The sequence below is a fragment of the Zootoca vivipara genome, chromosome 3, assembly GCF_963506605.1.
Source record: "Zootoca vivipara chromosome 3, rZooViv1.1, whole genome shotgun sequence".
Lineage (NCBI taxonomy): Eukaryota > Metazoa > Chordata > Lepidosauria > Squamata > Lacertidae > Zootoca > Zootoca vivipara.
The window spans coordinates 91,543,938-91,567,110 of record NC_083278.1 but is presented as its reverse complement, the minus strand read 5'-3'; the positions used below and the strand labels follow the sequence as shown (position 1 = coordinate 91,567,110).

The 23,173-nt window shown below is 39.6% G+C and overlaps 1 protein-coding gene across 7 annotated transcripts in view; it reads left to right on the top strand.

Moving 5' to 3' along the window:
- The window catches only part of MARK1 (microtubule affinity regulating kinase 1), a 73,461-nt gene that overhangs the window by 23,721 nt on the left and 26,567 nt on the right, over positions 1 to 23,173 (top strand). For 6 of the 7 annotated variants that reach the window (XM_060272987.1, XM_035111373.2, XM_060272988.1 and 3 more), the window contains 8 exons: positions 8,200 to 8,403; positions 10,160 to 10,213; positions 11,450 to 11,498; positions 13,089 to 13,154; positions 15,838 to 15,908; positions 18,692 to 18,748; positions 20,522 to 20,758; positions 20,847 to 20,966. In XM_060272987.1, the coding sequence (XP_060128970.1) occupies positions 8,200 to 8,403; positions 10,160 to 10,213; positions 11,450 to 11,498; positions 13,089 to 13,154; positions 15,838 to 15,908; positions 18,692 to 18,748; positions 20,522 to 20,758; positions 20,847 to 20,966 (858 nt within the window). Of the gene's footprint in view, positions 1 to 8,199; positions 8,404 to 10,159; positions 10,214 to 11,449; positions 11,499 to 12,583; positions 12,706 to 13,088; positions 13,155 to 15,837; positions 15,909 to 18,691; positions 18,749 to 20,521; positions 20,759 to 20,846; positions 20,967 to 23,173 lie in introns of those variants that run through there. The other variant, XM_035111377.2, reaches the window with a different exon arrangement.

Here is a 23,173-nt window from a genome sequence, read left to right as displayed (position 1 = left end):
CGGTTTCCACACTTTCTGGCAGGATAACCACATTACCCTTAGGGACATCATTCTGTCCAGGGTGGATTTGATTTAAATCAAACTGATTTAAATCACGATTTAAATCACGATTTAAATCACTAGTCAGTAAGGCTTGATTTGAATCATAGTTGATTTAAATCATAAAGACTAATTCTTGCTGGTATAACTTTAATATGCAAGTAGATGAAGATTTTTAGAATAACAACTTTTCATATTAGTTTTTTTTATCCCCAGTTTAATAGGTTAATCATTCATATTTGGACAACTTTACTGTTGTACTTAGGAAGGAGAAAAATAATCATTACCTTAATAACAATTTAAATAGATTTATTCAACTGAAACAATAACATTTCAGCAAATGTTATTTGCTTAAACAAACATCCATGTTTGTTAACTAATTTGGCTAAACAAAAACAAAATATATATATTTTAAGAAACTTAGACTGTCAGCCCAGCCTACACATGAAAAACTTAAATACTGTCCACTCCAAACAATCAGAAAAATATTGTTTCTATTCTATTCACTGAACTTCTTGAAACTTAGCACTGAAGGGGTTGCTTCTGTATTCATTGGTTTGTAGAACAATAGGATTAAGGTCTTTTTCTCAAGTCTGTTCATGTTATAACATTTTTGCTGTGAAGAAGAGGCATGTGATCTCTGTTGAGTCAAATTCAGTTTTGAGAACTGCAAAAGTAAACCAAGCACCTGTGATAATATCTTGTAGGCAGAGAAACTGCCCAATAATCTTACAAAAACCTCTGGAAGAGCATGACATTGTGAATGGATTAATGGAATTTATTTACCTCCAAAATTAAACATATACAACCTTATCCTACAAAATTAAAAAACTAATCTTTATTTCATGATGGAATAACCTTTGGATGGTAATATGTTTTCCTCAAAAAGCATTTTATTAAAAAAAATCCAATTTAAATAAAAAAAAACACGTTTTAAATAAAAAAAATCCGATTTTTTTGATTTTTTTAAAAAATCATTGATTTTTATCCACCCTGATTCTGTCAAACAAAAAGACAGAATGAAATATATATTCATACATTTTGAAATATGAGAAATTCATTTATACTTTATGTTCAAGACTCTTCAATCTTTTACAGGGTTTTATTGTTAACCAGAGGCAGATTTAGGGCCAGTGTACAGAATTAGGGTACTGTGCTGCTGAGGGTCCCCCAAGTTAGTAGTCAGTCAGTCAATTTTATTACAGCAAGAGCCAGCAATACAAACAACACAACTCCAAACAAAAGATCAGCAATATCATCATCGGAGGGCAGGACAAATTGTTATAATATGTTATTCAATAAAAGAGAGATTTACTTTTTTAATAGGATACTGAGCTCAAAGAATCTTTCAAAAGGAATTTACGTAATGTTTCGGGGGGAAATTCCAGATATTGCAAGGGTGTGAATTTTGATAATAGGGGTAAAATTGAGTCGCGATCGTTCTTCACTATAGAGTTCACAAAATAAAAGAATGTGAATAACTGATTCCACCTTATTGGACATGCATGGGCAAAAGCACTCATCGATTGGTACATGCAAGAATTTGCCATGTAACACAGCTGAAGGCATTGCATCAAATCGAGCTCTGGAAAAGGCCCATCTATAAGATTCATAAGTAATATTGGATAGATATGGGGCAGCTGCCAAATTAGGCCAAGATTTTAGACACCTGTAGTTCTCAGGGAGTAAGGCATCTTCTTTTTGCAGTTCAATATTGAAAAGCCTCTCAGTAATAATTGTTTTTGCCTTATTCAAAGTACCATTAAAGAGGTCTTCTGGATTTAGGGCAATTTGTTTGATCTTGTTAGTAATTTGCGTAAGCCAGGGTGGATGGCTGCGGCCAGAAAATGAGATGACATTCCCTTTGGGTTATAATGAATTTTCAACCAGAGGGATCCAAGTTAGTAGTGTACATTGTTAACTGAGAGGATACCTTTGAAACATGACTACCTACCAACAATGGATTGCTATTGTTGAATTCTAGTGTTTCAGTTAGTTGCATTGTTTCCAGTCTTCATTTCTCCTACTCCCCAATTAAAGTCAATGAAGTCTGGTCCATTAGGGCAATCTGGACTTAAATCCTACCAAGTGAAATGTCAAGCAATTAAAAATTTCAAAGCCATACCCTTCCCTTGTCCTACAATCCTTCCAAAATCCATTTTAATTTAGACAGACTCAGGGAGACATTTCTTTCAACTGGCCAATCAGTTTTCTGCAGCACTCAGCCAGTTTCAATCCAGAAGTATTGCTGTCAACATGAGGTCCCACCCATCTCCTGGTAGAAAAACAGCCGATACATCAGTTCTGAGCAAATTCAGAGCAGTTCGCTTAAAAGCCACACCTACACAGAAGTAAAGCTCAGGCCCCAGCTCCTTTGATTAGCCTTGTTTATTTCCCTGTTTATGTGAATGAGCTCGACTGGGTATTAAAATGACTGTATAAAAGGTCTTTTGATCCTTTCTCTCCCCTTCCCCAGTGTCTCTGCTAAAAGAAAAGGATAAGATTAATGTGAAAGATCAATACACAAACTATATATTTTACTCTGTAGGACTATTGAACCATTCCTACCTGATGAAAGCTTCATAGATTGCCTTTTCCAACAGGAGATTGATAATATATATTTGTCCATGTGACAAGGTGCAACATGTTACATTTGGTTGTAGGGTAAGCTCAAATGCATAGAATGTGTGTGTGCTAGCCCTGCCAAAGGTGTGAAGGAAGTACCATGCAAATGGTTGATTTGCATAAGCACAGAGCAAATACCATATGGAATGCTGCCATGGGAAGCATTAACAAGTGGCCTCAGTAAGTAGACTATGGCATACATCAGAAAAGACTGAGACAATTGAATAAGTCTGGCAGGGAGCATGCTTTCCTGGGCAAATAGAGGTTTCGTTGCTGTTTCAGAAATTTATTTTAGGTGGTGAATTAGCCAGATATATTTCTGTATTAAACTTTCTATACTACCTTTCCAAAACAATTCTCCCAAGGCAATTGAGAAACTAGTTAAAGCAATAAAATCTTTTTTAAAAAAGAAAGGGGGAAAAAACCCTGAGAGGAGCAGTGTGTACATAGAGGCAAAGATGCAACAGAAAGCCTGCACAGTCAATAGTTTGGAGCTAAGAAGCAGGATGCTATAAAGGTTAAGACAGAAGAAGCAAAAAACTAAAAGTCTAGTGAAGTAAAGCTTGGACTTGGTCCAGAAGATCTCAAAGCCCAGGGAGTGTCAAGGGAGCAGGTTCTTCACAAGCTAGGTTCATGCCATTTGGAAGATTTAAAGGATGGAACAAGCCTGTTGAATTGAACCTAGAAACAAACTGGCAGCCTAGAGAACATGTAACACTGGCCATACCATTTTGTACAGCTGTTGCCTCCAGACAGTCTTGAAGGACAACACCCAGACAAGAAATGACTGTGGTTGATCTGCATGCTTTCTAAGGAATTATTAAACATTGCCAAGGTCTTAGATTTCCAGATGCAGCTGGCCTATTAGATGCAGCTGATAAACATTGCACCTGACCCCATCTGCACTTAAGCTTCCAGGTCAATCATTCAATTTTCCCGGGGAGAAAGACAACGAGCCTGAGCTTGTTCCTAATCTCACATTTGGGTTCTGCCCTAGGGGCAAAGTAGTGGTTGAGCAGGTCTTCCAGATACCCATCTTAACCAACTTCTTGTTTCTACAGCTTTTTTGGGGGGGGGGTTAACTTATAATGCTCTAAACTATGCAGTACTTGCTAAAAAGGAAATACTGGAGCATTGTAGTATACCTTTTTAGTTACTGATGTGAAGATAGTAACATATAACCTCAAAAAAAAGCTGAAGGAATTGGTTCTTCTCCTGTAATAGGCATTTTATGCTCTCATAATCCATGTAGCGGCAGGTCCTCTGTTTCAATATCCACATAGGAAATATGTGAGCTGGAAGGCCAGAGGAGGGGCAGACTTTGCTCTTTCAAATTTCAGTGGTGCCCTATGCAAGGCCAAAATTCTGTGCCTCCCGTTGCCCTAAATCCACCTCTGGCCAGAGCACAAGCTTTTAAATGTGAAATATGTTTTGTAAACACTCGTAAAATATATATGTCCTCATAGTATTCCATTCAAGAAAACCTGAATTATTGGACTGGGTTGGCAAGTACAGTTTTCTTTCTCAGAATTTGATTGTGGAATTCACATCCCTGGGTAGGAGAAATGGCCAACAGAAGTCCAAAAAAATAATAAGTGGCTACTAGTTACTGGTACAAAGTAGGTTATGGATTTGATATCCTATAATGTTTCAAGCTCTTGCTCTTCTTCAAGGTGAATCAGTCCATTAAGCCCAGAGATGTAAGTGCTTGCAAAGATTAGGTTTCACATCCTCAAACATTACCAGTCATAATTCTTTTTACTGGTACATTTTAAAACTTATTTGAGTATCTATCTCAATACATAACAGTAAGTTACTAATTTTAAAACAGCTTCTCCATAGGGCTAAAATTGGAGATTGTAATCTTATCCCCTTTGACTTTTCTTTATCTAACATTTCTTGCTCAAATGCAAGCTTAGATAATTATTGTGTGCCTTTCACAATCCAAGAATGAAAACACACACAAACATGAAACTGATGGATGAATTATGACATCAGTGACACCTCTTCTGTAGGCTAAAGCAAAATAAATCTTATCTAGAGTTAACACAATACTTGTGACTCAAATGCCTCCAAAAGATTAAGTATGAAATAAGATGACCAAGAGCTCAGGGCAACCCCTTAATCTTTTTATGCTGGACTTAAATTTTCGTTGCTGTCAAAGCCAACTTCAGTAGGCTATAAACTGTTCATTTCCTGAAAGAACAGTCACACAGCACTAAAGGGGTTATACGATACTCGGGGGGGGGGGTGCCTCATACATTTATCTAGATGGTAACGTAACAGGTATGGATAACATCCTCCATTTACCTTTGCCCATAAATACAAAATATTTGAACCCCCATTTCATATGGCCAATGGGTATGCACTGCAGATAAAAGCCGTAAAATATTTCCTGAAGGCATGACAGTGAGAGCTAGAGATATATGTAATGACAAATAAGCCACATTTGTGAAATTTGTATCCCATCGCCTGAAACAAAGCTTGTCTCTCTTCCCCATCCCTTTCTTTAGAGCAGCTGTTTTCCTCTACTGGGGTGAAGTAGAGGATATGGCATTCCAGTATGGTTTAGGCAATGATGCATGTATTTTGGGAGGTGGGAGGGAAATCAATCCAGAATGTTATGTTAAATGAGCCGGACTTCAGAAAGCCATCATATGCAGAAGAGGTCTATTTAGCTACTTCAGTTCTCCTGCTTTCCTGCTTCTATCTCTGTGAACAAGTACTTCAGATGCTGAGTGCACATTTCTGCAGCTCAGAATATTAAGAAAGCCTTATGAGAGAGAACTGGCTACCCTCAAGTTCTTATAGTGCTCTTATTTATTTTATTTATTTATAAAAAACTTATATACCGCTGTATCATAAAATTATTTCACAATGGTTAACAACAGCATCCTGCACTGTAGGCCTGGGCAATGTGTCGATACATCGCTGAGAATCAGTATTGGGGCCAAAGCACGATGGCGGCTTCACCTGGCGGTCTACCACAAATAAAACCACCACCGCTCCTGAGTTGCTCTGCCACCAGAGCCCAGCATGCTGAAGGAGAAAAAAGCTGCAGCTGGGCGTTGGTGACAGAGCGACTTGGGAGAAGTGGCGGTTTCACTCACAATATACCCCCAATATACCCCCAAGGTGAAACCACCTTGGCTCTGGCCATCATATAACTAAGGGAGGAACATTGGCCAGGGCCAATGTAGCTTGATCCTCCCTTGGCTGCTCACGCAGGCAGGCAGCTTGTTTAAAACTTCTCTGTTGAGGGGCATGTGGCTGCCAACTCCTCAGCAGAATAGTCTGAAAGAGCCCTCACCCCACCTGTGGCTTGTGTGAGGCAGAGGTGGGGTGGGGGATCCATTCCACTTCTCCGTTGAGCAGGCAGCGTGCACCCACACCCCTCAACGGGGAAAGAGGTAGCACACACACCCCGCCCATGCCAAGGCAGTGGTGGGTAATAATGCACCATGTATAATTGTGCAGTACTCTGTCACTTGTTTATTCATTTATTTAACAGATTTGCATGCTATCCTTCATTATAAACATTTTCAGGGTAGTTTGCCTCAGTAAAACAGAACAAATAAAACCTACAAGAACACTGCAGAATTGAAACAGCTGATTATACTACCACCGTTGTTAAGTCTCTGAGAACTAAAAGGTCTTTGTCTACCACCAAAACGATACCAAAGTGGATACCAGGCAACTCTCGGGGGGTGGGGGGTGGGTTTGCCTAAATGGGAAATGAGAACAATTTCCCTCCCATCCTTTAGGAAATCTTCCCAGTCTATGATTCTCTTGAAAGCTGATGCATACATTCACAAAACATCCTATCCTTGTTTCACTAGTTCCAAAGTACTTAAAAGACCACCTATCTTCTTAAGTTCGTGGCATTTTTTTTTATAAAAATGTTTTTACATTATTTCTTGTAAATCACTCTGGGAATATGATTAGTGATATGAAATTCCTATACAGTGGAGCCTCGGTTTACAACTACCTCTGTTTACGAAAACCTCTGTTTACGAACGCCGCGGACCCAGAAGTGTTTGCATCCGGGTTCTGCAGCGTCGGATGCGCAGAAGCGCGTGTGTGCACAGAAGCGCTCTGTCGGCGCATGCGCAGAAGCATGCCTTCAGCGAGCAAATACCTCGGCGAGCGAACGCCTCCGCGGAACAGATTGCATTTGCAAACTGAGGTACCACTGTATTAAGAAAAAGTTGCATTACTTTTTTTCTTAAGCGGCAAAGCTTTAGGAAAACCAAATCTATTTTTACTTACTTGGGGCTGTAGGCAGACTGTTGTTAATCACAGCATGGCCTTGGAAAATACCTTGTAACTGATGTGGCTCCTGCATGTCCTTTGCAATTACTGTGATACTCTGGTTAAGAACTTAATTCGTTTCAGAGGTCCGTTCTTAACCGGAAACTGTTTTTAACCTGAGGTACCACTTTAGCTAATGGGGCCTCCCACTGCCACTGCGCCGCTAGCGCACGATTTCTGTTCTCATCCTGAGGTAAAGTTCTTAACCCAAGGTACTACTTTCTGGGTTAATGGAGTTTGTAATCCGAGGTACCACTGTACTTGTCCTTTTCCAGTGCATTTGTTATACTGTATGGTTACCACTGATAGTTGTATTTATGTCTATTTAGTTGGAAAAAGGATTAGGGGAAAACGCAACTGATTTTATAACTTTTCAGGATTGCTAAAATATTTAAAAGCCCAAATATATTTATAGTTAGGGGCTTCTGAAAAATGCTTGCTAATGTTCAGCTGTTTTGCTGTTTTTCCCCTCATTGGGCCAGTCTGTGACTTCCTGAGTTTGCAAAAAGGGTTCAAGGGGTATTACATTGAAATTAAGAAAGTGGCTCACTTCCCAGCTGCAACTGAAAGTACAAAGGTCAAATTTTAAATAAAGCAAAAGTTAATGAGTAAAATTATTTACTTGAATTTCCTTGAATTGATCATACTGTTCAGTTTTGTACATTTCAGATGCAGACTAAGTATGAAAGCAGACAGAAAACATAGGATTGTAGTCAACTAAGAACTACGTAGAACAGAACAATTGAACTTAATTAACCTACAGTATGTTAGTCATTTCTACTTTACTGAGTCTACTCAGGGTAGGACTAGCATTGAATACCACCCTAAGATTGAAATTTTTGTGATTGAAATTATCTATAGAGCATTTTTGCTTGTTTGTTCACACTCACAACTATACTGTGAGGTGGGTCTTTCTACAGTGGTACCGCTGGTTAAGAACTTAATTTGTTCTGGAGGTCCGTTCTTAACCTGAAACTGTTCTTAACCTGAAGCACCACTTTAGCTAATGGGGCCTCCTGCTGGCGCCGTGCCGCCGGAGCACGATTTCTGTTCTCATCCTGAAGCAAAGTTCGTAACCTGAGGTACTATTTCTGGGTTAGTGGAGTTTGTAACCTAAAGCGTTTGTAACCCGAGGTACCACTGTATTCCCATTTAACATTTGTTTTATAATTCATTAATCCTAAATTGACTAATATTGCTCTGTTGTTGTTGTTACTCTTATAGCACACATCTGTCGACGGATATACTGAGCCCCATGTCCAGCCCACAAAATCAAGTAGCAGACAAAACATACCCCGTTGCAGAAACTCAATCACGTCTACAAATGAAGACCATCCTCACATTGGGAATTACCGCTTACTAAAAACAATAGGAAAAGGAAATTTTGCTAAAGTGAAACTGGCTAGACATGTTCTTACTGGTAGAGAGGTAAGCTGTTTGTCTTCTTTTGCTTGGTAACAATATAGCCTGTGTTGCCTTATTCACACTTGTCTGTCTGCAGTGAACATGCTTATTCTCTAGCTCTGTGATTGAATATGTAACAGGCTTTTCTTAGAGCCAAATGAGACATCAGGGCAGCAGACGAGTGGGCAGAATTACGTGTACTACTAAATCTCTATGAAGAGGTAGGTTTGGAATTGAGATATTTTAAGATACAACAAGAGCATTTGAAGAGTAGGATTCCCCCGAAGCAGCTGTCTTTCTTTCAGTGGGATGGTGAGATCAGAAGTAAACCCCACCAAAAGAAAAAAAGTTTTATAAATGCTTAAAAAAAATAATTCTCTTCCCCATCCATGCTGCCTTGAACCCCCCTATTTTATAGGAGATCAGAAGGTCCTGGGGTTGGATACTGTTCCTGTCACATCTAGTTGTGCCCTAATCAAAAGATAAATCATATTTGTGTGGAGACAAATGGACAAGGGTTTGGAGTGGAGATCTTCTCTGAAAGCTCTAACTTTACTTATAAAAATTGTTTAGTTGAAATTCAGAATATTCTGAAATCTCTTAATTTCCCTGCTTTGAAATACTAATATCTCAGACTAAAAATAGAAAAAGGGAAATCATCACCTGTGGCCATAGGAAGTGATGCTTCCCTGCCCCACTCCTCTGCTGCTGGCTGGAATACACTGATTGAGATTACTGACATTGCCAGCACAAGAAATCTCTGTAAATTGATTGTATTGGACAGAGTGGATAGAACAAATTGCTCTGAGAACATTTAATGTGGATGGGGCTGTGTATGCAGTATAATCAAATTGTTCCAAATAATACCAAACATTGCCTCCCATAGTGAAGCCTCCTAAACATGTTCATAAGCCCACTATTTTCTTGGAATTGTCAGTGTTTAAAGTAGCTTCATTTCATTGTTTTTGTCTATTTGCTAGTGTTCTGTGTAAAATACTGCTTGTATTTTAAACTTTTAAAACTGTAAACCTCTACATTGACTTCATTTGTTTGCAATGCTAAGCTGTGATTTAGAGTTAGGTGAACAAGATTCAAGCTTATGCTCACCCCTCCTCTATTTCAATTGCTTTTGCTTTCATTTGCAATTATCCACAGTTGCATGTGATCAGTTAACCACAGTTTAGTGCAGCAGCTGAACCCTAAATTGTATTTAACTGGTTTCTTTAAACACACCAGCTTTCTAAGCCACAGTTTGAGCTTTGCTGTGTTTGCATGTAACACTAAGCCAAACTATAGCTTAGTGAAAACAGCTGAACTCTCAGGGAAGAGGTTGCAGCCACTCTTATCCTTCTTGGTCCTTTTAGAATTTAGCTTTGTGTGTTCCTTGAACGCAGAACTTGTGAGTTACCAGTAAGTTCCCACCTGCTTAAAGACCAGGCAGGATCAAAGTGGATGCAAACTCCTCTCTAGTAGCCAATGCATTCATGCAGTCCCAGTAGTTTGCCTACTTATGACCTGCAAACCAAGCCATTGGCTTATTTCAGTAAACCATAGTTAAGATTAATCACAGTTTGTCTTGGTTCAGAAGTAACACTAAGCTGAGGTTAACTAAAAAACAGAAGCTAAAGTTTCTCATCTCCTTGAAACAGCACAAGAGAGGAACAGAAAGTAAATGTGTTACTAAATTATAGTTTAGTGCTGTGTCCAAAGAAAGCCAATGTCTGCCTAAAAACACTCACCTGTTGGTACCTTCAAAAGAGTGATTTCTTTATATCCCTAGGTTGCTGTGAAAATAATAGACAAAACCCAACTAAATCCTACCAGCCTACAAAAGGTAAGATGTTTCTTTGAAAAGGTTAAATATGTTGTTACTTCAATAATTTTGCCCATGTGATTTAAAAATAAAAATATTTTTATTCTTCCTTGTTTATAAAGAAATACTACTGTTTTTGCCTTTACTTGGCAATTGAATCGCTCTGAAGTTTTTATGTCCTGAATCCTTGGTCAGTTACATTGAGATAGAGAGATGCTTTCCGCTCCAGATATGAGGAGGGGGCCATACTAACATGACCTTCCTTCTGAAATATTTGAAGCATGTCCTATGCAGTGGAGCTGATCCATATGTTCAGTTGGTGCACCCAAAAGCTTTCTGTGTGGAGCAGCCATAAAACATACAATTTTAAGCAGCCTCCAAAGTAGCTTCCATATTACCGGTAGTCCAGGTTCAGCTTTAATCAAGTCACTCACCTCTAGTCCCATGTAGGAACTGCCGGAGGTGATGCTGGTGCATACAGTATTTTCTTGGCATAAGTGAACTGAAATTCCTGAAATAAATTACATTTCTTATTTCTTTAGCCAACCAATATCTCATAATGGATTTGGGCAGTATTGTATGTTGAAAAGGAGGATTAAGTCCCACTGAGATCTTGAACTCTAAAATATTGGTAGTTATACTTCTGTAGATTTGGAGTGATGTCACTTTCTGGAAGAAAAGTGTCCTGTGGGTTGAAGAAAAGTGTGTTATATGTTTAAGTATTTTGTGAAATATATTCGTTTTACCTTTCCTGAGAAATAAGGCAGTTCTTCAGATCTCTGTCTTTGGATCTGCTTGCTGCAATTTTGAACATTCAGTCGCTGGTTTGAGAAACTAGTTAAGAACAATTCCCTGCTAGACGTCAAATAGTGGTAGAATTTGCAGTAAGGTTTTGGGTATAGGTTTTCTTTTTATAAAGTTTGGGCAGGTTCAAATTAGTTAAAGCCCAGAGAGTCTAAAGATTACTTTCAACGGGCTAGACTAGCCTGACTAAATTAGCTGAACTTGGTTTTCAGTGAAATATTAGTCATCACCTGAAGCAGACCCCCTTTATTTCTATGGGAACTTAGTGCAATTAACCTAGTCTGGTTCTAATCCAGTACTGTATCTCTATACAAGCAACTTACCACTGGTATTTCATAGACACTTATCTGAGTGTGAAACTACATCTTAAACATTTTTGAGTTTTGCATTCTGCAGTTAACCTTAGAATGTGTAAAAAGCACCTTAAGTAAAATAATTCTCTATTTTTTACAGTTGTTCCGAGAAGTACGAATAATGAAGATTTTGAACCATCCTAACATTGGTAGGGATTTGACATTTGTTTTGCTGAATCATATTAATTTTTTCCTGTGTTTGCCTTTTTTTCTAACTTTGAAGAATCTCACTAGGTGACTTTTAGATTTGTGACCAAGGCCCTAATACATGTTAAAAAGACATCCACATTCACATTAGAAGAAGCCTAAATACCAAGCAGGTCACTTCAGAGGTATTGGGATCACTGCTTTCAGGACCCTATGTCCCCCCACTTCAGATGACACATCAACACTGAAATGAAGTGTGCTGCTTCAAAGGTATTTAGACATTCTCCAAAATAAAGCAGATTGTCTGTAGTCAAGTGGACTTGTCCCAAAACTGCATGAAATTTCCAGCCTCTGCTTAAAAAAACCCCTCATCCTATCTCCTCTCAGTCTCCTCTTTTCCAGGCTAAACATATCCAACTCCCTCAACAGTTCCTCATAAGGCTTGCTTTCCAGACCCTTGATTATCTTGGTCACCCTCCTCTGCACCCATTCCAGCTTATCAGTATCCTTCTTAAATTGTGGTGCCCAGAACTGGACACAGTCTCCCGGTATAGTCTGCTCAAGGCAGAATAAAGTGGGACTATTGCTTCCCTTAATTGGGACAATATACTTCTGTTGCATCAATAGCCTAGAATAGCATTAGCTTTTTTCTTTTTCTTTTTTTGCTGCTAACTCACAATGACTCACAATATTTTACTTCTAGGAAATAAGCTAGTTTATTGGAACTATGTAAATTCTCACCAAGTAGGGCCTGTGGCTTGCATCATTCTCTGGTAACTTTTTGCAGGGCCAGTGACTCATCAGATTAGTTCTTTAGCCTTTCATGAAATCCTGTTAACAGTAGAACACACTCTTAGGGATGCCCTTAAGTGATTGCTTATCCTGTGTTTTCAAGCTATGATCTGACTTAATTTGGTGACGAATTAATTTATGGTTGTAGTGTTCTGTGAAAATGTGGTACTGATTTTTATCAACATGGATTTTTAACATTGCTCTTTGTTAAATCGATACCACTTTGATAAGAAAAATTGAGGCCTGTGAATAAGAGCAGGTTTGCAAAGTATGTAACTTTCCCTTTCTGCTTTAGTTTTCCCTACCTTTAGAGCCCCACTTTGTGATGACAATTCTTCTGGCTGAGGAAGGCAGAACAGTTTTGTTCCAGAGACAGTTATTGTTGCTGAATCGGCCAGAGGGCTTGTTGCATACAAGGTATACACATTGCTGCATACAGGGTATGCCCTTTTTTACTCCTTCCAGCTGAGTGTGCTGCCTTTCCAACATGCTTAGCTTTCGTTCACTTATTCTTAAACTATTGAACAACAATAATTTTGTTAATATATTTGATAGGCAGTGTCCTGGTTCTTAGTTGTTCTACTTTCGCATCTAGCATTTAAACTCTTGTCTTTAGCGAAAACAAAATATGGCCAATTTCTAGAGCAGTGGGTGGTTTTACTTCCACAAATTTCATCTGCCAAACTTTGACTCAGATTTCCATTAAATTGTGATGTAGATAAGAAATAATATTTACCTGTTTTAAAATGTTCTTTACTGTTTGTACTAAGGCAATTTGTTATCAACTTTTTATCTTGCAGTTAAATTATTTGAAGTTATTGAAACAGAGAAAACATTATACTTAATTATGGAATATGCCAGTGGAGGTAAGCAAACATTCCATTCTACTTTTATGGGCCAATTTGAAATGTAGGAATTAGAAGATGGAAGTAGGGCTGGCATAACACCTCAGAGCTGTGATGTATTTTTGGTATCTATTGCATGGCACTCAGCTGCATAAGAGCTATAGTTTCCATAGGACATAGTTATCTCTTTTGTTGATGTAGGCTGCTTTATAGTCTGTGTCCTTGAAAAGGACAGCCTAGTTCTCACCTACAGCAGATGAGTTGATAGGTCTTTGACTGGACTAAAATACTTCAGAGTGCATCTGGAGACTTTCATGACCGCCCCCCCCCCAAAAAAAAACAACAACTAGAAAGTATTCCTAGCATGTAATGCAGAAGAGTTCTAGCCTAACCTACTCCCTGACATGTTGGATCTCTATGTATAGGAATGTTTTTCATTGAGGAATATTTCAGCATGTGACTTATTTTCTGCAGTGTGAAGTAGTATAATCCACACAGGTTTACTGCCTAATTTTCTGTTGTGTGAGAAGTCAGCATGCATAAGCAGCGCGCATCAGCTCAGTTTAAATAAAGCATTTAAGCTTAATAGGTTTGGTGTAGAGGTTTGGTGCTGATAGAAAAGAAACTCTTCCAGGGAGCCCATATTTTGAAATTCTAGTGATAGAAGTTCTGCTAAGAATGAATTCTTCATGCTCAGGAACGGGTGTTATCCTACACTGGATGAGAAACTGCGTTATTAATCTGCACACAGTTTGGATTCTGTTTCTCCAATAATCAGAGGGTTGGATGAGGAGCAGTTTGTTCCTTTGTTTGTTTGTTTATACATTTAATTGTGGGTGGTCAGGCTAGTTAAAATAGTTTCTATATCCAGGGGTGTAGGAAGGGGGGGTGCGGGAGTGCGGTCCACCCCGGGTGTCATCCTTGAGGGGTGTGACTAAATGACACACTGCGGGGGTCGGTACTTACCACGGGGCCTGGCCTACAGCGCACCTGAACTACGTGTCTCTCCTAGGAGTGATGCGGTGTCTCGGGGCCCCGCATTGCCCAAAACGGCAGTGTGGGGCTTGCGTCTGCCAGGCGGGCTCCATGGGCAGCTCACCGCACGGCCCCCCCAGGTGGATCCCCGCAGTGCCCCCATGGGCGGCTCCCCCCGCCGCTCCAGGTGCTGGACCAGCTAGCTATGCCCTTGTCTAGGTCTGTAATTTTTGTGGACGTTTCTGCAAGCCTGTGACAGGGGTACCCCCCCCCCCGTAACTAACTGTATTTTCTGTTAGAGGAGGACAAAGTCAACCGGAATAAGGGCCAGTATGCTCGATTCATCACATCACTCAAAACAAGTTTACAAAATGATTTATTTTGTGTAAAGCTTTAAAATTACAGACAGAATAACAGACAAAAATGAAAACAAAACTAAAAAAATAGCCACATATAATGAGTAGTTGCATGTGAGTTAAAAGTCCAAGTAAACACTATCAACTTCATCTGATCATCAAGTATAGCTTCAAATTTGCCAGGCTTGTGACGAGGCTTGTCTTGAAAATGATGGTTCCTCTATATGTCATAAAGGAATCCTAAATCATATAAAAAGGGTCTTTGTCACTCTCAGATTGTGTGTGATTTTCTCCATTATTATTACGGTACAAAGTAATAGATACCAAGCATCCAGTGTGAGATATGGGGCTGTTTTCCATTGAGTTGAAATTACTATTCATGTCATCAAGATCATTTATAAGAGCAATTCTTTTGAAAATACACTTACATTGGTATCATCAAAAATATTCAGTGACATTAATTTTGGACAACAGACAATAGTTTCCTTAGTAGTATTTATCATTTCTGTCAAAATTAAATTCAAAAAATCTTTCACCGACTGACATTTCCACCATAAATGATAGTATGTACCAAATTTATTGCACATTCTACATGATAGTATGTACCAAATTTAACTCTGACAGTTAGATTATGTAGAAGAAAACATTTTTTGACATTTGCAAAGAAGTATAATAATTTTAAGGAGTTTCCGCTAAGAAAACTGGAAACAGCTTTTGAAATTTGGGTCAAGATGCCCAAATTTTATTCCAATCCTTAGGAAGAATTTGTGTGCCAATATCTAGTTCCCATATCTTTTTAACCAGTTCCATAGAGCTGTAAGTTACATTAAGCAATATAGAGTACAATTTAGAAAGTTATCCTTTTTCTCCTCTATCCAGTGTGCTTAATAAATTTTCAAATTGTGTTAAAGGTTTCAGAGCTTGTGTTTCTACATGTTTTTTAATAATCAAACTATGAATTTGATTAAAATAAATCCAGTTTGTGTTAAGATTTGACCAGTTTAATTTTCTTTGGTTATTGTACTGTTTATTGATAAGACCTATGTGCCTGGCCTTTCCTTCCAACAAGGAATAATCCAAATACTATTTTTATGAGTTGTTTAAGATATTTCTTGAACACATCTCAGGAAACATATCCATGTCCATAAATTTTGTGTTGTTGGGAGGCCTAAATCTTCACTTATAGGTTGGGTGGTAGTACGCCAGAAAGCAGCTTGGGAGGGTGCGGGGAAGCCAAAGGGGGAAAGCCTTCTTGCATTAGTCAGAGTCCTTGTGCTGGCTTTCGCTAAAGGAACGAGTTAGTTGACTGACAAGCACTTTGATTTGTCACCAGGGAAACCTGTGCAATATAATTCTGTTCCATTCTGCTTTAGGAGAAGTGTTTGACTACTTGGTGGCACATGGAAGAATGAAAGAGAAAGAGGCACGTGCAAAATTTAGACAGGTAAGAAAAAAGGTCTTATAAAGTGAACCTGAAATGCTGGCTTCAATAAAAAATATGTTTTCGTGTTGTGAACTAAGCGTAGGAAATGTAGATTCCGTTCACACGAGGTATTAAGTGTGAAATGGCTGACTTGGTTCACTCATATTTTTACTAGGCATAATCTCTTATTATCCAATAGTGGCCCTCAAATATTTTCCCTGTGCTTCTTTCATCTATTTGGGGACATAAAAAAAAATATCATTTTTTTTTACAAAGGAACAGAACAGGAACACAGTGCCTACAGATGTTGATCTCTTTAGTACAGCTCTTTAATCTTTTTGCAGATGCTGTTTGACATGTACAGGGATGCTGCAGTCCTGCACCAACCCTCCCAACTTCTGTACTTTTCTGTGGAATTTTGCTTAGGGAAGTTACAGCCATGAATGATTTGGGTCTCCTCTCCCCATAATTCTTCTTTACCAAATCTTCAAAAACATTAACAAGTCATTAAAAAAGAGCTTGATGGTAGGAAGGGATAGGACAGGTTGAAATTGCTTTAAGGAAAGCTGCAGTCATAGAATTGTAGAGTTGGGAGGGAATCTAGTCCAACCCTTTGTCATGCCGATATCCTGCCCACAGCCATCCCTGGGTGGGCTCAAACTACCAACCTTTTGGTTAAAAGCTAGACCCAACTCCTTCAATCGTTCCTCGTAACGCTTGTTTCCAGATCTATTATCTACTTGGTCGTCCGCCTCTGCACACAGTTATGTGGGAGTAAGACCCTGAGCAAATATGCAGTAGGATTGAGTAATAATGTCTTGGAGGAGAAGGGAGGCATACCAAGTCAGTCACAACATTGGCCATTAGAGATATAGCCAACCATGAAGCACAGAGAAAGTTACAGTATAAAGGCTATATGGGGGTGGGAGGGGGAATGCTACCGAAAATTAGACTGGGTCACTGATGGAGATACTTCTACAAGCACACCACTGATTATCAAGAGAGGCCGGCTAGCACCAAGGCCTCTGCTCTTCCTGGAGCAAAGGACAGTTTGGCTGGGAGGAGAGAGGAAAAAGGCAGCAACAAAAGCAACACAAGTTGCAATGTAGAAAAATGACAAGGAAGGATATTCAGCCACTGGCAGGGAAGAATTGAGCCTCCAAGAAGTAGAACAAGGAAGGTCTGTATCTCTGGTGAGGAATGCAGATGGTTCTGTGGTCTGAACCACTGAGCCTCTTGGGCTTGCCAATCGGAAGGTCGTTAGTTCGAATCCACGCAACGGGGCGAGCGCCCGTTGTGTTGTCACAACTTCTGCCAACCTAGCAGTTCGAAAGCATACCAGTACAAGTAGATAAATAGGTACTGCGGCGGCGGGAAGGTAAATGGTGGTTCCGTATGCTCTGGCACTCGTGCACCAGTAGCAGTTTAGTCATGTGGTCAAATGCCAGCTCCCTCTGCCTGAAGCGAGATGAGTGCTGCACCCCATAGTCATCTGGACTTAATTGTCCAGGGGTCCTTTACCTTACCTTTTACCTATCAATGGTGCCTTATTCTGCCTCCCCCCACCTGCTTTATTTGCTGTAAAAGAATGTCATTTTAATTATTTTGTGAGGGTGCATACCTAAAAATAAAAATAAAATACTTAAGAAATTAGTCTCTTCTCTTTTCCCTACCCTCTACAGTGCTCCCTTTGCCATGCAGATGGTTTAAATGGGGAAATAATACTGTTTTATGTGCTGTATGGAACCAATCTTCAAATTCCACTTTATTGTGCAACAGCAGCACTTCAGCAGTGTTAAAGTGCGGAAAGGCCCATTCCTTTAGTTCCTAAGTATTTAAAGTATTAGAAAATACTTTAGGAATATTTTCAACGGGTTGGATCCAAAGGTCATTCTTTTGACTTTCAGGCAAGTTTGATTATATTGCAAGTTTTTTTCAGATCTTTGAAAACAATAATTTACTCTTTACCATAATTTACTCTTGGGGAACCTGGGCAACTTGTTCAGCACCAAGGAGAGCATTCAGAAGCACATAATGAGTTCGAAGACTGCAGCAACGCAACACATTTTGTTAATATCTCTTACAGTAAATAGGAATCTTAAAAATGTGATTAAGTTGGACTTTTTTGTCGTAAACAAAAGACACCTTCATTTTCATTGACATATTCACCCCAGTCCACTTGGTTGCAAAATTTAGGGGAGTACTTTCAGAACTGTTGTAGCACAAGGCAGTTGCACCCTCCCCCCCCCAATTTTTTTTAGCTAATAATGGTTTTCAGGGTTTTGACTTCTTGCATAGCATGGGGTTGGGCTAGATGGATTTGGACTGCCACAGGGGGGCAAATTGTTAAAGCTCTTCCTTTCTACCATTGTTCCAGGTCGAGCTCTTACCCACTGGGTTGGTAACTTGCGGAAAGTAAGCTTGCACTCGAGGGCTGACAAAGGAATAAATGTTGCATGTATTCTGACCCAACGCCATGTTTCCAATACATTGTCTGGAGCTGGTGGGAGCTATTGTGGTGTAGCGGTGAAGAGGCTGAACCACTATGAAGCAGGGATTCGCTGGCTGGAATCTTTGCTTTGCATATAACTCATTTGGTAGCTGTAGGCAAGACATTCTTTCTCTATGTCAGTGTCCCACTTGCAATAAGGGACAATAATGTAGCAACCTCATAAGGTTCCTGCAGAGGTTACAAGAAGATAATGGAAGTGTAGTGTTGATCTGCATCACTATATAAATGTTAAGCATTCTTCTTGGAGTCATTCTTAAATGTTCTCTTATTAACCATGATGGTCGTATTTCAGATTGTGTCTGCTGTGCAGTACTGTCATCAAAAGTGCATCGTTCATCGTGATCTCAAGGTATGCTCCATTTCCCATCCTTTAAGAATTCAAACTGTATGGAAATAGAACAATTTATGTGCTCTTTCCACCTACTTTGTAAGTTTGTAACATATATAATAAATTGCTGCTTAGTCTCTACCCTTGTTTGTCAGGCATGTAAGTCACGAGTCCTTCCCATGAAGAAAAGTGGGACTCACTGCCCAAATCTTCCTAGTCTCCAGTCCAGGGAAACTTTAACCCCACCCCGTTATGATTCAGTGCAGTCATCATGCTGCCTCTTCTCCTGACTGCTTAGGAGATTTTGAGTGCTGCCTTGCAGCTTTATGCTGTTCCCTTCTCTTATTCTAAGCCATAACAGTTCCTTTAGAGCAGGCATGGCCAAACTTGGCCCTCCAGCTGTTTTGGGACTACAATTCCCATCATCCCTGACCAGTGGTCCTGTTAGCTAGGGATGATGGGAGTTGCAGTCCCAAAACAGCTGGGGGGGGCAAGTTTGACCATGCCTGCTTTAGAATAATCATGCAGTCCTTCCCTCTGGATATGAATCCCCACCACCCTAGTGTTACATTTGTACACATGTTTTTGCTAACCATGTTAGCAAATCTGATTCTACTCAGGATTGTGGATAATGATTTGCAGCTATAAAATAGAAGCACCATTGAGAGCCCTATCTTGATGACCAAGCCTGTGTGCATGTGAAGGCACATCTATATGTGTTTCTTTGTAAAAAGTTCAGCAATGAAGAGTCTTCTGTTTTTAACTCTCCATAATCTTCATTCCCAATTCAAAAACCACTGTCTTGGCTGTTCTCATCTCTCATTGTACCATCATAGAGCATCTAGCTTCCTGGCCCTCTGTTCTGCTATATCTCCCCTTCTTCGGTTTATCCCAGAAAGTCACTGCCAAATTCATTTTTCTCTTCCATCAAAGTGAACCTTAAGCACAGGCTCTGTGTCATGCTCAGCGTCTGCTTCAAGCTCTCAGTGCTTTGAAAGCTGCTCATCACTCTGCCTTTGACTATGGGCCCATCTATGTGATGCTTTAGAGATAGAAGTCACTGTGAGTTATCCTGAGCGCAAATGCTTTTAATGATTAAGGAACAGTCAGATTCACTGAAAGAGCGTTAAGTGAGAATATCTAAACCTAGAGGAGTGCACATTTTTAACACTGAAGAAGCAAACCTTTGGAACCGACAGCAATCTTAAGGTATAATTGTTAAAGAAGATGGCATTAGACCTGATTCATTTTATGGAGTCAACTGGCAAAGGGGCAGGAAAGTGGGAATGACAAAAGAAAAACCTGGTTCTGTTCATATATGAATCACTATATGAGTTTTCATTTGTTTTGCCTGTGTCTTTTTAATTTCTAAACAGTTCAGTCATTATTTTAATTTCTCTTTTAGATTTTTCCATTAGATTTTTAATGAGGCTCATTAAACTCAATGAAATGTATTTTGAACAGACATGCATAGGATTGCACTGCGTCTGATATATGTACACATGTCCCATTGATGGCAGCAGGTGTACTGTCAGCTAAATCTTACAAAATCTATACAAGATTTTAAAAATTCCTGCCCTCTTCTCATCATGAAATGATATATATTAGATCCTATCTTATACACAATTGCCGTTCCAGAACATTCTGCATTCTCAGTACTGGTGGTTGCCTGTTATGCTGTAACATATAGCAAAACACAAAGCTCTGTAGAATGACTATTTCTTCTCATAATGAAGTTATGGCGAACTTTTATGTTGATACTTAACTTTAAAAATATATTTTCATTTTTTTCAGGCCGAAAACCTTCTTCTTGATGGAGATATGAACATTAAAATTGCAGATTTTGGTTTTAGCAATGAATTTACTATAGGCAACAAACTGGACACTTTTTGTGGAAGCCCCCCATATGCTGCCCCTGAACTTTTCCAAGGAAAGAAATATGATGGGCCGGAAGTGGATGTCTGGAGTCTCGGAGTCATTCTTTACACTCTAGTCAGTGGATCGTTACCATTTGATGGTCAGAATTTAAAGGTACAGTTGAGATTTGAAATGGCTAAGTCTAGTCTTCAATTTTTCTGTCTCAATAGTAGATGTTCTTCTTTGTTTGGTTTTTCTAAAGGAACTGAGAGAACGGGTATTACGGGGGAAATACCGGATACCATTCTATATGTCCACAGACTGTGAAAATCTATTGAAAAAACTACTCGTATTGAATCCAATCAAGAGAGGGAGCTTGGAGGTAAGTATTGTGATCTTCCCCCCATTCCCCTCTCTTTTGTATTTCATTGGAATAACTCAAAACCTATAAGGAATAGACTACTCCTACATTTCTCCAAATATGCTACCACAGGCTGCTTCACTGTTTTGGTTTTTTTAGTATCATTTTTCTTGGTAAAATGGCTTTTTATGGATCCTAGTATGTTGTTAAATTAAAGTAAAATAAAAAAATTCCTTCAGTAGCACCTTAAAGACCAACTAAGTTTTTATTTTGGTATGAGCTTTCGTGTGCATGCACACTTCTTCAGATACAGAGAAATGGAAGTTTCCAGGCACTTATGTAGAGAAGGGGTGGGGAAGGGTGGGGATGGGGATGGGGAGGGGGGATCACTCAGAAGGGTGGTGGAAATGGGTGATTGACTGACTGATAGCTGTTGATGACCGCAAACGACTGCAAATGGTTTTGCATGAAAAAGCAAGGGTTGAGATGGCTGAAGATCGCTTATCATGTATAATGAGATAAGAACCTGATATCTCTGTTCAAACCAGGTCCCTCCATGGTTTTGAGCTTGGTGATAAGTTGCAATTCAGCAACTTCTCTTTCCAGTCTATTTCTGAAATTCTTTTGTAGTAAGACAGCTACTTTGAGATCTTGTATAGAATGTCCTGGGAGATTGAAGTGTTCTCCTACTGGTTTTTCTGTCTTCTGGTTCCTGATGTCAGATTTATGTCCATTTATCCTTTGGCGTAGGGTTTGGCCTGTTTGTCCAATATAGAGAGCTGAAGGGCACTGTTGGCATTTGATGGCATACACAATGTTAGAGGATGAGCAATTAAATAGTCCTGAGATGGTATGTTGGATGTTGTTGGGGCCAGTAATGGTGTTGTCTGGGTGTATGTGGCAGCAAAGTTGGCATCTGGGTTTATTGCAGGCTCAGGTACCAGTGTCCATGTTAAGTCTGGTGGTTGTATTATTGTGGGTGAGGAGTTGTTTAAGATTGGGTGGCTGTCTGTAGGCAATGAAAGGTCTTCCTCCCAGAGCTTGAGAAAGGGAGCGGTCATTGTCCAGGAGAGGCTGTAGATCTCTGATGATGCGTTGTACTGTTTTAGCTTGGGAGCTGTATGTGATGACTAGTGGTGTTCTGTTATTTTCTTTTTTGGGTCTGTCTTGCAGCAGGTTCTCTCTAGGTATCTGTCTGGCTCTGTTGATCTGTTGTTTAACTTCATCAGGTGGATATTTTAGTTCTAAAAAGGTTTGCTGTAGATCTCTTAGGTGAGATTCTCTGTCTGTAGAGTTGGAACAGATGCGGTTGTAACGTAAGGCCTGGCTGTATACGATGGATTGTTTGGTATGTTTGGGATGGTAGCTAGAAGCATGTAGATATGTTTGTCGGTCAGTTGGTTTTCTGTATAAGGTGGTGTCTATACGTCCATCCTGTATTTTTATAGTAGTGTCCAAAAAATGTATTTCTTGCATAGATTGGTTCATTGTTAGGTTGATGGTGGGGTGAAAGTCATTGAATGTCTGGTGGAAGGTTTCCAGGGTCTGTTGTCCATGTGTCCAGATAATAAAAATATCGTCAATGTATCACAGGTACAGGAGAGGTTTGAGTGGGTAGGAGTTAAGGAAACGTTGTTCTAAATCTGCCATGAAGATGTTGGCATACTGTGGGGCCATGCGGGTGCCCATGGCTGTGCCGCTGATCTGGAGGAACAGGTCATCACCAAATTTGAAGTGGTTGTGGGTAAGGACAAAGTGGCAGAGTTTGGTAGCAAAGTCCGCTGTGGTTTTATCTGAAATGGTGTTCCTTATGGCTTGTAAACCATCATTGTGCGGGATGTTGGTATATAGAGATTCCACATCCATAGTGGCTAGTATAGTATTGTTAGGAAGATTGTTCAAATATTGTATTTTTCTCAGAAAATCTGTGGTGTCACGTACGTAGCTGGGAGCACTGATAGCATATGGTTTCAGAACAGAGTCCATATAGCCGGAAACACCCACTGTAATGGTGCCAATACCTGAGATGATGGGGCGTCCTGGGTTTCCTGGTTTGTGTATTTTGGGTAGAAGATAGAAAGTTCCTGGCCGAGGTTCCGCTGGTGTGTTTGTGAGGATCTGTTCTTGGATGTGTAGGGGTAGCTCCTTAATAATCTTGTTCAGTTCTTTTTTGTATGCTTGTGTGGGGTCTGAGTCCAATTTCATGTAAAAGGCAGTATTGGAAAGTT